The sequence below is a fragment of the Hirundo rustica genome, chromosome 18 (genome assembly GCF_015227805.2).
Source record: "Hirundo rustica isolate bHirRus1 chromosome 18, bHirRus1.pri.v3, whole genome shotgun sequence".
NCBI lineage: Eukaryota > Metazoa > Chordata > Aves > Passeriformes > Hirundinidae > Hirundo > Hirundo rustica.
The window spans coordinates 4394149-4409516 of NC_053467.1; the positions used below are offsets into that span (position 1 = coordinate 4394149).

Sequence of the window (15368 nt, forward strand, 5' to 3'; positions counted from 1 at the left end):
AGCTTGAGACAGACAAGGCCTCAACAGCCTAAAAGTAGGAGATATCTTCAACTGCCCTGCAGTTTTCAGAGAATTTAAACAATACTCTCCTAAGATGGAGGGGGTTTGGGTTTTATTGCTTTCCAGTGTTATTTATTAAGAGATAATATTATGTCCAGACTTTTCAAGATCTGATTAGAATTCTACCTGCAATCCAATTTCAGGACAACTATGAACTGCTAGGTCGGCTCAAACACAGCTTCTCCTTTCAAAGAGAGGGAATAAAATTACGCAGAGGTCCTAGATGTGTTCACCTCAGTCTGCTCAGTTTCAAGTGAGTTAAATTCATGTCATTGTACCTTCTCAAAATCTCAGCCAACCATTTGAAAAGGTTACACACCTTATCAAGTGCAGTACAAACAGGAAAGACTTATAAAAAAAAAAAAAAAGCTAAGTAAAAATGTAGTCTAGCATTCCATGGGTTTCTAGCCTGACTCTGAATATCTGTTCAGCACTTAGACATCTCCTTTCTTGTAACTAACTACCAACAATTCAAGGCATTACTGAAACATATCCCAGAGTTTAGCTATGTCCAGAAGTACAAGAGGGAGGGAACTAAGGATATCCTATAACGCAACACACAATATGCACAGGCTAAGGCTCTGAGATTACATATGTAAACAAACTCAATTGTAGTTATGTACTTTAGAGGCTGTTGCCTCACAGCCTTTAATTATAGGTCTTGGAAGCTAAGCCCAATATGTACCTCCAGACAGGAAGGAGTTGGACTTCATGTGCGGATGTATTCCACCTTCCTGAAAGTACATCAACAAACCCTGCACAGAAAGGAAGGCCTAGAATTTTTATAGGTGAGAGGACAATAGTAAAGCTACTGAATGTATGTTCCAAAAAAAACCCCAATCCCTCTAAAAAGCGTGGAGCTGACAGCTAGCAGAAAAATCTCATCCTCCGGGCTTTTGGACACTTTTCTTGGGAGAAAGAACAGTGACTCAGAGAAACAGAGATTTGCACAATATGGACAAGGCTTCTTCACAGGGCTACATACATTGCTAAGGTCTGGGGCATGTGGACTGGAAGGACTGACTGGAACAGAGTCCCCAGCTGCTGAGGGCATATACATCACGGGCGCTGTCTGGGTGGGGCTGGACACGGCCGAGGATTGCTGTAAATCTTCACTGAGCGCGGGCTCTGCGGGAGACAAAGCACAGGGAACACCACTCAAAGCTGGGCAATCGCCACAGAGCACGAGACATTTAGGAACAAGAATACCCAGAAGTTCCTGAGAGAAAAAATACTCCACAAGCACCTACTTAGAGAAATATGGAAGGAATGAGAAACCTTCTTTGGCTTATTTGCTTATCTAATATTCTTCACGTTTTTACTGTCATCACATACACACTGTGCTGCTCTTTAGCTCATTAATGCTGCTCCAAAATTACCTTCCCTGGATGAATTGTGTGTTATTCGTTCAGCTCTCTTGAACTAAGCAGAGTTTCCCTCTTTGCTCGGCACAAAGTTGATGGGCGCATTATAATTAGCTGAGGGAGTTAAAGTTTCCATCTGTGCTCAGTACAAATCATTACCAAAAAAAAGTGGCTCTGATTTGGAAGGTAGAGATGCTGTAGGTTTGTAGGAACTATATCTAACACTCAGCATCTTCACAAAAACTACAGAAGTGACACTATGTCTATATTTCAATATCCTCAAAATGCTGCTTTCTTGCTATTAATCAGTAAAACTCAGGCTAAGAGCAGATATAATAAATGGACTCCTGGTCTTTTAATTGCATTAAGCCTGTCCTTGTTGACCGTGTAGGAAGGACTAAAAGATACAAATCCGTAAGACCTCACAAGAAATAACCAAGTTGGAATGACCAAAGTGCCAGAATGTTACTTTAAGTAATATAATATCAAGTGTAACAATCTCATTAGGAATAAGGCATCCATAAACAAAAATACCATGTTATACCCAAGGAAGTTTGCTAAACACTGTTTCTTTATAAAGATTTCATTTCCTAAAGCTTGCTGGATCCCACTGTGTAGCGGCACTGCTGTGTTTTGGGCCATTACAGCCCACAGCTCCAGCTATAATTACTGCTTGTCAACAAGGCTTCCTATAAAAGGAATTGCATAACCTGTAGGGAATTTACTCTCCCCATTCCTTGTCAAAGGCAGCAATTACTAATTCCCTCATTTACAAAGGATAATCAAATAACAAAGAGATTTTCTCGAGGCCATGTAGGGAGTCCATATCAGAACAAATCTAGTGAGTAACTTGCTCTAATTGTTGCAAGTTCAGCAGTGAGATTGCAGAGCAGCAACTGAGGAAGAGCCCTAGGACATGAACCATTATTTATGAATGTTAGGACCACCTGCATGTAGAACTTCCACAACCAAAACTGCATCACTAGTTTATAGTTGATTAAAGTGAGGATTGAAATAATGCCCTATAAGTCAGGGAGCTATTGAGAAAAGAGGATTTGAGATAAAGTAGTAAAAAACCCCAGCTGCATATTTTTCTTCTCCAACCTGACTTAGACTTAAATTCTAAGTAAAACTTCATAAAGAGTAAAATAGCATTCTTTTTTTACTGGATTAATAAATTATCTACAATCAGCAATTTTATCTTCAGCTTTTCAAGACAGGACACTTGGCAACTTAGCCAGGTACAGTTCATTCTTGTACAGAAGAGAAGCAGCTTTCTCCACTTCCATCCTCCTGAACTGGCACCAGAGAACTCAGCAGGTGAGAGGGAACAGAGGGAAATCCTTCAACAGACAGTGCAGTGAGAGCTAAAGGCTGAGCCCTACAGGCCACCTACTGCCTCCAGCTCTGCCAACACTTCCTACACCAGCACAGTTTTAAAGAAATCAAAGTTTAACCCTTCACAGAAGCTCTGGTTTTGCAGCTCTACATTTAAACTCTCTTGGTAAGAAGCTTTCAACAGCTCAAACATCCAGGAAAGATGAGAGAAGTAATGCACGTACGTTCTACGTGTGCAAAGGCACAGAAGGGTCCTCGGGGACAGCTGCCAGACTGCTGCATATCGTTGCATTTGGTGGATTTGTAGATCTAAGGATGGGAAAAATAAAAACAAAACAAAAACACCAAACAGAAATGAACAGAAAATAACAGTGGCCACCAGGTACAGAAGTACTATGAAGAGATTCGGCAGCAAGGTATGGACACAGATAAGAGGTGCAAAGGCCAGCAGAGCTCAGGGTGACCATTTCAGTGCTTTGCTTCAAAGAAAAGAAAACCCACCATAGTTCTGGAAACACCAAAATATGCCCATGACAGCTAGAGCTCACCCAGAGACCAACCCACCACACACCAGCTCACCCAAAGGTCACCATCTGCCATGAAGTCCCTCAGACTCACTGGAAGCTCCATGGACATTACAAATGGCAAAAAAAGTAGGAAACAGCTGACAGATGACAGCACAGAAAGTTGCAGCCACGTGTTTGCAAGGAAAATAACAAACCATTGACAAGGACTGTAGCAAATGGATTATTCCCTTTCCCCCCAGTTTGACAGGCGGTGACAATGGTTACTGTGCAGATACGGGCCCCACAAAGCTTTTCAACGCTGTAACATGAAGCAGACTACGAAAAGGTCTTAATTACACTTTCTGTAAGGATATTGGAATGCTCTGGGCATGCTCACAGCTAAGAGCTTGGTGGTGCTTAGTGCTACCAACACGAACCACAAACTCTTAGCCAGGGAAACAGATGCTGTTCGCTCACATGCAGACCCACATTGTGCTTTCCTAAGGACACCCATACCTGAGACTGCTCCTATACTTGAGTTTTCCCCCGCTTTTCTTACCTCCTCCCGTACAGTCTATTCTGTCCAGCAGCTGAATAGCAGATTACTCCCAACATGCAGCTTCTCTGTATCCCAGGACCACACTACAAGCAGCCCACACCCTCTCCCACCAGGCACAGCAATTTACTTTGTAAGACTGGAATGGTTTTGCTTTTCCAGCAGAGCAGAGTGAGGAGGTTACTGTACCTCTGGATGAAATTGCTGCTCTGTGCGAGTGTGGCAGTACTGGCAGGAGTCTCCATTTTCACACTTACTGGGATCTCCCCACTCGTCCCCGTGTTTCACACTGGGACATGGCGAAGATCTGTGGAAATTAAATAGCAGAAGGCATCAGACTCACAGACGTGCTCTGAGCTTTGATTACTTTGGGCAGGTGGAGGGAGGTGATTCTCTCCCTCTGATCCACTCCTGGAGGACTGCATCCAGCTCTGGGTCCCTCAACATCAGAAGGACGTGGACCTGCTGGAGCAAGTCCAGAGAGAGCCAAAAAGGTGCTCTGAGGGTCCCTCTGCTCAGGAGCCAGGCTGGGAGCGCTGGGGGTGCTCAGCTTGGAAAAGGCTTCAGGGAGATTTCAGAGCCCCTTCCAGTGCCTAAAGGGGCTCCAGGAGAGCTGCAGAGGGACTTTGGACTGGAGTGTCAGGACGAGAGGGAATGTCTTTAAATGGAAAGTGAACAGGTTTAGATTAAATACAAGGGAGAAATTCTTCCCTGTGAGGGTGATAAGGCCCTGACAGGTAGCCCAGAGAAGCCCATGGCTGCCCCATGATCCCTGGAACTGTTCAAAGCCAGGCTGGACAGGGTTTGGAGCCATCTGGGATAGTGGAAGGTGTCCCTGCCCATGGCAGGGGGTGGAACAAGGTGAGCTTTAAGGTCCCTTCCAACCCAGACCATTCCATGATGTTACAGTTCCCCAGCTGGGGGCAGGTTTGCCTGCCCACCCTCAGCTGCACAATCTGCTTGGCTGCTGCTTCCCCAGCCCCCACCCAGCTGCTACTGCATCTTCTCCCCTTCCTCCAATTTCCTAATAAAAAAACATGGCTTAATTCTCCATTTGAAATGAAATACAAATTGAACCAGCATAACAATATTAGCAGCTGATGTGATTAGTGTCAGAGATGCTGGGTCTGGTTTCTGTTTTGGAACTGCACCTTCATAGAAAGCTAAGAAGTTAATTGGCTAATCCTAAAACACATAATACCCTTACAGCAGTATGTTTCCAGGTTTATAGTGTGGCCATGTGGAAAAGAGACTGAGTCAGGTCACTGGGGAAAAGGCAAGACCGTGTTCTTTCTCCCAGACAGGAACAGTTCCTCTTCCCAGATCTGAATTTTTGCTGTGACCTACTTCCCCTGCTCTTTATGCTCTTAACCATTCCCTCAAACAACAGCAGAGGGAAGCAGATAGCAGCACCAGCACAGCCACATCAGCTGGGGTGGGGAAAACACAGGAGAGAGTAGAAAGCAGCAGAGAAGCTTTCACCTCTTCCCTTCCCAAAGGGCCCAGAGAGGGGCAAAAAGCACATAGCTGCTGCCTGAAGACTGCCCTAGTGATTCTGTTTCTCCTTAAAGCACTGAGATTAACATTCCTTTGATTGCTGTCTGTTTAATTTTTTTTTAAATATGGCATTTCAGTGCCAATTGAAAAATTTCTGTGAATGCTGGGGGTGGGAAGGAGAAGCGAGAACATCCTCGGTATTTTCTCTGCTGGCTTTCTAGTCTGCTCCTATGTTTTTCAAAAAGGAACTAAGGAAAAGCCCCACTGAGACCACAACAAAAGCTCTGTTGTGTTGGAGGAAATGAGGGCCTATAATTTGGATGAAATGCGTTCAGGGAGATACAGCACACTGAAAAATCTACCGACAGCAGGGTGACACAACACCCGGGTGCCTCAAAAGCAGACTTCAGCAGCTGGTTAAGAATGCATGTCCTGCTACAGCCCCTCCTCATGATCCCCATCACCAGGCATACACAACAAGCAGCCTGATGATTCTGAATCCTTTACCATGAACACATTGCTGTGTGTTTGTTTCTAGATGGGGGATTAAAACTTTCTTTTGTTTTCTCTTCCCCGCGCTGCTTTCTAAAGCAGAGGTTTATGTGGCAAGGGAAGGCCACACATAGGTTTTCTTTGCTATACAATCAGAGTTGTAACATGATTTAACAATTCATTTATTAGAGTACTAGTTACTATATGCAGGAAAATTTCTTGTTTAGTTTGTTATCCTTCTGCTACGAAGAAGTAACAGACCACACCTCTCAGTACATGGCTTGGAGATACACTAAAAACAACTATCTAGTGGTCAAAATCCTGCCTCCTGCACCACAGATTTCCAATATACTGCACCACTCAGCTGGGAAGTACAATACCCAGGACCACAGTACCTGTATTTATGTTTTCTTGGACTTCGTCTTCTGTCTTTGCTATTGTGGTAGTAGGGACAGGCATAGCCCTGGCGACAGAGCCGGGGGGGTTTCTTACACTGCTCTGTCTTGTAATTTCCCAACACATACGTTGTATCTGCAAAAAAACCCCCATGAGTCAAGAGAGATGAGCACAAGGCATATTTACTACAGAAAAGTTTTGGACAGGAGCAGGCACTCCCCAGCCCCACAAACCCTCAGTGACACTCACCTTGCCATCTTGGCTCCTCACTGAGTATTTTCTCTATCATGGCATGGCTGGCAGCAACTGCAGACTGACCCTCGATGCCTCCTTCAGATGTTGTCTGACCATTCTGTAAAGCTTCCATCGCCTGAAGCTCTCTTCAGGGACAGAGTTAAATGAACAAACAGACCGAGCAGAGGAAGAGTCAGATAAATGTGTATAAAAACTGACATACTGGAGCATTTGCTAAGTGGGAGCATTTCAGCCATGCACGTTTTGTCAAAACATTTTTAGCTGAACAGCAACTGCAATAAAAATAAGTCTTCATTCCCTGGGAATTCCAGATGCACTGTTTTGACCCCCTCCATCAGATTCCAAAGTGTGATCCCTTCCCCCATTTTTTTGATCCTCCCTGGAGGTTTTTTACATTTGCCTTATTCGGAAGGGATATCTCGCCACCACTTTCAGGCTGAAGCAGTACTGTCCTTCAATCATCTCACTTTTCACTTGGGTACAGAAATTACCTTTTCCACCATCTCTTTTTTCATTTGGGTTCAGAAATTACCCTTCTCCCAGGAGCCCCGAGCCCTACTGACCTGATGTCATACACGGGCGAGCGCAGGTCATGGGGCCCATGAGCAAAGGCGCAGTGGACTCCGTTCTTGGTGCAGTTTCCCTTGGAGTCTGTCTCATGGATGCAGATTCCAGTTTTGTAGTAGCGCAAGTGATACCTCCTCTCTGTGTCTCCAGTAGTTCTGTGCAAGAAGGGACACCTGAGGAAGGAAGGAGGGGAGCAACAGACAAGGTTTAGTCACACAGGTGAAGGATTCAACCATCAGAAGACACTTTGCTGAGAGAAGATGCTGCAGTTGACACCACCTTTGCTAACTCTGCCTCATCTTTTATGCTGTGCCTTCCAACATTTCAGAGAACCCCCAAACCTATCATTACAAAGAATGTAAGAGTTTCCCTCCCTAAAAGAAAACTTGATTATTAATCCAGCAGCATCTTATTATTCTGGATGAGTGGCTGCCAGGGATCAAAAGAGCAAGGATGCAGGACAAGGAAGGACAATTACAAAAATACCATTTTAACTTGCTTTGTTTCCCCTTTTAGGCAGAAAAACAATCTACATTGAGAAATAAAACAGAAGACAAGATGAGATGGGCAAAGTACAAATGAGCAAAAGTTCCTAGATAACAACAGCTTTCACTGAGTTTGGGCCATGTATCAACCAGTGATCTAGAAGCCAAAGCCCACAAACATCCCATTTCCAGTTCTTTCCAGATCTCCTCTAGCAAGGAAGAAAGTATTGAAACTGAAGCCTCCATTCTGTTGTAGTCACAAAAATGTTACTTAATCAAGATGAAAAATAATTTAAAAAAAAAACGTTTTGCCAATAAACAGCATTTTTGTATGTTTATATTGGCACCCCAAAAGGGAACTGAAATTCCATCTTTTTACATCATCTCTCTATAAAACACTCTCCATGTTTGACCACAGTTTGGCTACACTATTTATCCCATTTCTGTCACATGGCTAAAGTTCTATTACTGGGTTAACCCCTTAATTGCTGGATCTGCCGCACACACAGAAGAAAGATTTGTGGTTTTGTCCCAGTCAAACTTACTGCAGTCATGGGGAGGAAGAACATCCAAAAAACCCAAACTCTTCCTCATGTTGCCTTATTCTGGGTACCTCTCGGTTCTCTACTGGCTTCTTAAAAGTTCAGAAAGACAAAATAAACTGATATGAGTTTAAAAGCTGGGACAGACAACTCAGGGGGCAGACTGAAGGACAAGGTTCCTCCTCTTTCTTCAGTCTGTGAAAAACTAAGTTGCCCTGCTAGTGAGCAAGAGCTGAGAGTCGGGGACTTAGAGAACAGAGTTGTTTCTGAACTCATTTGTCACACTGAGCTGGTTTTCCCACCTCAGCTTTGCTGAAGATGCTGAAGCTCGTGAGACAATGAGTTCCCAAGAGCTGAATTCCCTCTAAGTCACCCTCGGTATTGTCTCTGCAGCAGGCCTGGAGCACACAGGCTGCTATTCCAGATTTTACATCTGGTCTCACGTTACGTACGTGACAAAGCTGCTTTACTGCTGACTTGCCTCATCTCTGCAAGAACTGGCTGGAATCATCACCTGGCCTGATCCCAAAAGCCTAATGCCTGAAAAGCAGGGTGCAGCCTCTACTCACTCATCTCCTTCCGGGCAGATTCCCGTGGTCTCGTCATACTTGGTGCAGTAAATGTCAGGGCTGTAGTTGAAGGTCCCGTCGCGGCGGCGGATGGACCTGCGCCGGCGCTGGTTGACAAAGTGCCAGTGGAAGCAGGTGTAGGGCCGGTGCTGAGTGCACTTGTGCTGCACGAAGAGCGGGCACTGCTCCGTGCGGAACTCCTTCAGGTACCTGCGGGAAGCGGGACGTCAGCCGCGGGATGCTGGGCACCCGCAGAGCCCCGAGCCGTGCCCGTGCCAGAGATGGCTGCTGTCCTTCCCACACCCTCCCTGCTTCTCCTCCCGGGATGGAGGCTGGGAGCTGCCGGTGTTTGTAATGGCAAGATATCCATTACACACAGGAACGTAACGAGAGCTGAAATCACTTTCTGTCGGGATCGTTTTGAAGAGGCTTTTCATGAGCTTAGGAAACAGCTTGTGAGAAAATAGAACTCATAAGTACCTTTCTAAATCTGTGACCTATCTGGGCAAAAAGGGTTCAGTTAAAAAAAAAACAAAAACAAAAACAAACAAACAACCCCCAAACAGAATACACTTCTTTGAGCCACATTTAAAGCTTCAAGTTACTGAGAAAGAGAGATTTTTGAAAGACTCTGTCATGCCTTGTCCTCCTGGTTTAGCTCTGCTTTGTCAGTACATGGTCAATTATGAAATAAAAATTAACCAATTTCTCTCTTGCCATCATATGAATTCAGGGCTCAGTCTCAAAAAGTGGGATAACTATCCTCAAACTCCCCCATGTTTATGTTGTTTTAATTTTACTATGTAATTCCCTGAAAGTACATGGCTTCTTTTATCCCGAGAACTAAAGAAGTCACAAGCTTTTATTTGTGACACTAATAACAGTCTCTAAAACCAGATTGTAGAGGATTACAAAATGGTTTAGATCAACATAATGATCTGACTGCGATCTGTGTGTAGGTGCTTACAAAATCCGCGCTGCTGAAACCCACGGGCTGCCCTGTATTTACAGGGAACATCCAAACACCTCCAGGAGCTGAGACCCGAAACCCAGCAGGTTCGGTCTCAGAGACACATCCAGGAACAAGGCAGAAAACCCAGAGCATTCTCATCTCTTATGTTTAGAGGTCAGTGTAAACAGCAAGGACCAAGATTTGTAGGTCAAAAAAGAAAAAAAGAGTATTCTGCTCTAAGCAACAGGGTGACATAACAGTAGATTTGGACTCATTTTGAACTGCATATGTACTCTGAGGCAAAAAAAAAAAGGAGTGGAGGAATTCATTCCCATGTCAGACAGTCTTTATCTCCTGCTTGTAAATAAATGGAAAGATGTCTGATGCCCAAAGACATATTTACAGGTAATATCACAGTGCTAGGCTCATTCTGAAAGCAACATCTGTAAATAAAGCCTCCTTTCCTCTTTACCCTTTTCCTGAGGCTGAGAAGAAAGCCTCAGGAAAATGCACAGATTCAACCGAAATGGTTTTATTTGTTTGCTATGAAGAGACAGTATCAATGGCAAGAGCTTTCCTACATTGGATTTTGTAAGCATGAAAGGATAAAAGCTCTCCCTCTTCTTCAACCTCTAAATAAGTGAGATTTGCAGGTTGCACTGCCTGGGATCTGTGAATGCCCGGGGCTGGAAGCCTCTGCAGCCGGCTGTAAGCCCTTCTCTACCCAAGCCCATCTGTTCCCTGCAATCCAGAGTGGCTGGGATTGTATTTGCACTGGGGCCCAAGGCTTAACAGCAGAAAAACCAGAGCCAGCTGCAGAACCAGGTCTGCTTGGTGTAGGTGAGGGCTAAACATCGCTTTGCTCCTTTTCCTGTTTAAAAATCCGTCTCGGTTCAAACGGAGATCCCTACTGCAGCCACACCAGCAGTTCATCTGGAAACTGGAAGCTGGGGCAAATTCATCCATTCATGAAAAGCTTTCTGAGTTGACCAAGTAGTTGTAGAAGGTGGAATTCCACAGATTTTATTTTATCAGCACTATAGGAAGACTTGGAAGGAAAGTGACTGTAACAACATTTTGGTTAGCAAGTGAATTAAGTAACATTAAGCAGGACAATGCTGTCCACAAACAATACAGTCACCAACCAGTCGTTTCCACTTACACATCTCCACAAACACCTCAGAGACACGAGATTTGTGTTAGTCCCATTTGACACATGGACAAATGGCAACACTGGCTGTGAGCTCCATCCGGCATCGCACAGCAATCTGAATCCCAGACAGAAACCAAGAGCATTTTAACTTCTCCATCCTCATCCAGTGCTGGGCTTAAGTGGAAGAACTGAAGAACTGAACCGCCTCAGTTCTCTGGGAACTAAGGGGAGAAAGCAGGTTTACACAACCTGGGCATCGAGCCCAGCACTCTACACTTGTGATAGGCCCAAATGAAACACTTAAAAATCTGAGAGTTTAACAACACCCCAATCAGCTGAGCTGAAGCTGCTTCCCTTCAGCAGGGAAGTTTAAAAACGTACACACTGATTAGGGATTTTGGTCTCTAGTGTCTCAATTGTTGCTGAAGAGTATTTGAAAATTAATTGCATTTCATGATTGGCTAAACTCCCTGGAGAAACTTTATTGTAATGTTAACAAGAGATAATTACCTAAGTAAATGGCTCACCTGAAAAGTGTTTAACACCTAACTTGCTTCATCAGAAAGTCGTTCTTTTATGGTCTCTATTAAATAAATGATGTCTCACTCTTAATTTCAAAGCAAGTCCTGCAAACTGGTACTGCTGAGCTCCACAGACATTAACCATGCACAGTCACCTCTGCAACAGACCCAACTGAGGGAAGGAGAGTCGCCACATTAACTCAATCATTTCAAGCCTTTCAATCACTGCTCTGGGTTTTCCTTTTTTCCAAGCCACTACAACGTTTTAAATCACCCTCCTCCACAACAGCCTGAATGGTAAATTGCCTTACAGCCCTTTATTTCCTTGATCCATAAAGTGAGTTTTGGCTCCTCTGGGAGAACGCAGACCACTCAACCACCCACTTTGTATTAAAATATATAAAAGGCCTCTAAAACACGTGTGTTTTGGGAACACAGAGAGGATACAGAGCCTGCACCACCGCAATGTGATGTCTCACAAAGCAGAAAGCCATTAATATTTCAGGAGCCTCTTTGCAAAGGCTCTAAACAAAACACAGAGAACACTGTCATGACAGATCCTTCTGGTGTCAATGGTCTCTGGAATTTTTTGTTCCAGAACAGCTGAAAAAAAGGAATTTCGGAACGACCCTCGAAGCTGAAAACACGTTGATGATTGGTACACATTTCACAGCATGTCAGCCAAATGCTGTGTCTGTACAGGAAGAGGAAATCCAGCAACGATAACTTGCATTTCTCAACTCCTCTCAGGAAACTCTACAGCCCTCACTTGAGGGGCAGAAGAATTATTACCCCTATTTTGTACTGGAGCTACTTCCATATTTCTTTTGTTTAAAAAAAAAAATTATATATATATGTATGTTGTATCTTCATATCCATGTAATTTTTAAAAAGTGAAAAGCACATAGCACTGTCTTCTGATACAACATTAACATCAACAGCAACACCCAGATTCCTGGAGGAAATGTTATCATTTATGAGCCCTAGTAAACAAAGATTAATGCAATTCTAAACAAACAGGACAAAACTGGCCAGAACAATGCAGATCAAAGTCCCCAGGCTGAGCTGAACTTGCTGTCAAACAGGATGGACACTGCTGGAAATGAAAGGATTTTTTTTTTTCCCTAGGAAGACAAGAGGAGAGGTTCTTGGAGTAGTTTTAGGAACTCCCAGAGTCCAACAGGAGCAGCAAAGCATTAGAAAAACCTCAATGCTACTTTGCTGAAATTCCTCTTCCTCTGGGATGAGGGATGGGGCAGTAATTATTCTGCAATTATTTACACTAGTGGGGAGCTGCCCACTGTCTTTAATTGCCAGTAGCAGCTCAAGTCTCCAGGGCAGGGTAGCAAGTGTTTACCTCTGCAGCTTGGAATTGCAGGAGTTTCCCCTCTGCCCTGGAGGAATGGAGCAGGAACCTGCTCTGGGAGCTGCAGGGAAAAAGATGAGTGCAGCGGGGGAAGCAAAAAAAAAATTCAAACCTAGAAAGAAGGAGGAAAAAAACCAAAGCGAGAATCCAAGAAGAATTTTTAACCCAGAAGTTTCTTTTTTATCCTCCACAATCGCAGCCGGGTCCTGGTCCCCTCCTCGCCTCCTAGTGCAGAGATCTCTTGTTTTTCTGCAGCTTTTCTGGTTCACACTGGTGTGCTCAAGCAGCTTGGTACGAGAGGATTCCTGTATCCATCCTGCTTCCAGGGCTGCAGCTTCCTGTCAACCCTGACCCAAGTCACACATGCAGTGGAGTGAGCTCAATCCAGGAAAATGTGCTAGTAATGCACAGCTGAGCTCCAAATTCCTCATAAAAGCATTAACCCAAAGCTCCCAGAAATCACAGGAAGATGCACACTGATGCCAAGACAGTCTATGCTTTGTAACAGAGGGATCAGAAAGATGGGGAGAGAAACAATACCAAAGAGCAAGGAAATGAAAAGATTAAAACCAGCTCCTCAAAACTCTTGTGGCTTCTGTGATGCAAAGCCAGGCTCCGCTTTGCTTCCAACAGCAAAGATCTCACTGTTTGAGATCTTCATGCAGGTCCCAAGATGAGTTCCTTTTCCCTTGCAGCCTTTCTTGCTCTTCCAGGCCAACCCCTTTTCTGCCAAAATTCCTCTTGGGCCCAAAGAGAGGCTCACAAACAGGACCTGAACCTTTGGCAGCAGAATGACACCAGAGAGAAAACCATTAAATAATATAACCATTATAGTCTGGCTAATCCAGACTAGGACACGGTCTGCAAACGTATGGCAGTAGTGAGATCTAACACCACCACCATCTACGTTCCACACACGGGTGGGGGTGGGTTTACACCCCTGTGCTGAGAGGTTGTAGCAGCACTGCTTGTCTGGTGTCACAACAGTGTAAACTACAAGCAGCTTTTACACCAGGTCCTCACTCAGGGCATGGCCACTGTCACTGGGGCTCCTTCCCCCAGCTGCTCCTGGGTCACAGCAAACCAACCCAGAGAAGCAGCCCAGGCCTGGGTTGTTTCTGTAAAGTCCAGCCTGGTGTGGGCATTTCGCTTTGTTATTACCATTAATATTAGAAATTACTAGTTCAAAAGAGCCCCCAGAGGTAAATCTAACAAGAAGTTAACTTTTAGGTTGTGTGTTTTGTCTTGGGTTTTGATTTAGAGGGGTTTTTTTCTGTTTTGTTCTGGTTTTTTCTTCAAACCAAGTCTCACGTTCCTGATAAGATTTCAGATATCAGGAAAAAATGCTCTTCTGCCATTACCATTTATTTCAGTCATGTGTGCCTTCTCTCAAAGCATTACACTGGCAAAAATGCCATTTCCCTGGCACAAAAGTACATGGGAATGCTGGGGACATTGGTGGGCATTTTTATATCAGTCATGTCCTGCTGTTTCAGACAGGACTGCGTGAGGCCATGGACCTCTCTGTAAAGTCTCAGGTGGTCCCAGTTCACATCCTCCCTGAAAAATGCAGTCTGACTGAGAGGTCACCGCTCTCAGCTGCTCATTAGCTTTCCTCCTCTGGAACTCTGAGTGGCACTGATCTGTCCAGACAGCAGGATGGAGAAAGTTTTCCTAATTCAGATTAGGAGATGTTAAAAAAAAAAAAACCAAACAGGTATATACATATGTGTGTGCCTATATATATATATATATATATATATAAAAATATACACACACACATATATAACTCACCAGCTTCACTTAAAAATTTAAATTAGAGGTTTGAGCTAACAGATAAAATTATCTGAAGCAAACTAGGGTGTGCTTATCCAACAGATTGTCTGCTCAGTAGACAGCATTGCAAAACCCAGAAGAAAATATCTCACTATAGATATTGGTATTTCTAATTCAATAATGCTTATCTTTTGGGAATATTTTCAAAACTGCTATTTTCTTCTTAAGCTCAGAGAGCCACCCTAACACAGGAGGAAAAGAGCTGTCCATATTAAATCAGCTCTCGAAATTCATTTCACCCTCATAAAATTTTATTGCAAAAGATGATATCAGACACACTTCAAGTAAGAAACCCATGACTCAATTATTTTCTTTTACTGAACTGTGGTATTCCAATTGAAATGAGTCAGTGGTGCATGACAGAATCTACTTATTCCAACAGGACACTCAATAAAAATCCTACTAATGCACCTTTCATTTAACATACTACTGACAGAGAAAACCCATGACATGCACCTCTGACATTGCTCAGGAGTTTTTGCTCTTGGGGCAAGGGACACATTTCAGAATAAGTGAGATAAAAACAGAGAGTTAAAGAACAGGATTTTTCCAAAATAATTTGGAGAGTTTGATACCAGTACCCACACAATGTCTTGGGAAATGCTGGCATTCCAATGCAAAGCTTCCTGGCATGGAAGAGAACATTCAACTCCCAAGATTTCTTGGAATTCGGGAGGAAAGATGTGAAACAATCTGACTTCATGGGAATTGTAGTTCCTTGTTCCTAGAGGTGGCACAAGTCGAGCAAATCCCTGAACCAGCAGCTGCAGACCACCAGCAGCCTGGTTTACAACTCTGCAATGTTTAGTGTTCTTCTAGTAAGAGCAGAAGACAAGTATTTTTCAATAAATATTTTTTACTGACTGGCAGATTTAATATTTAATATTGTCATTTAATATTGAAACAGAGCCTT

At 43.8% G+C, this 15368-nt stretch overlaps 1 protein-coding gene across 7 annotated transcripts in view; it reads right to left on the reverse strand.

Annotated features, from left to right (window-relative positions):
- UNK (unk zinc finger) overlaps positions 1-15368 on the reverse strand; it is a 44801-nt gene that overhangs the window by 17790 nt on the left and 11643 nt on the right. For all 7 annotated transcript variants that reach the window (XM_040081797.2, XM_040081796.2, XM_040081794.2 and 4 more), the window contains exons 2-8: positions 8628-8837; positions 7028-7204; positions 6459-6589; positions 6209-6344; positions 4014-4131; positions 2987-3071; positions 1046-1188 (exon numbers count right to left, since the gene is read on the reverse strand). In XM_040081797.2, the coding sequence (XP_039937731.1) occupies positions 1046-1188; positions 2987-3071; positions 4014-4131; positions 6209-6344; positions 6459-6589; positions 7028-7204; positions 8628-8837 (1000 nt within the window). The remainder of the gene's footprint in view (positions 1-1045; positions 1189-2986; positions 3072-4013; positions 4132-6208; positions 6345-6458; positions 6590-7027; positions 7205-8627; positions 8838-15368) is intronic.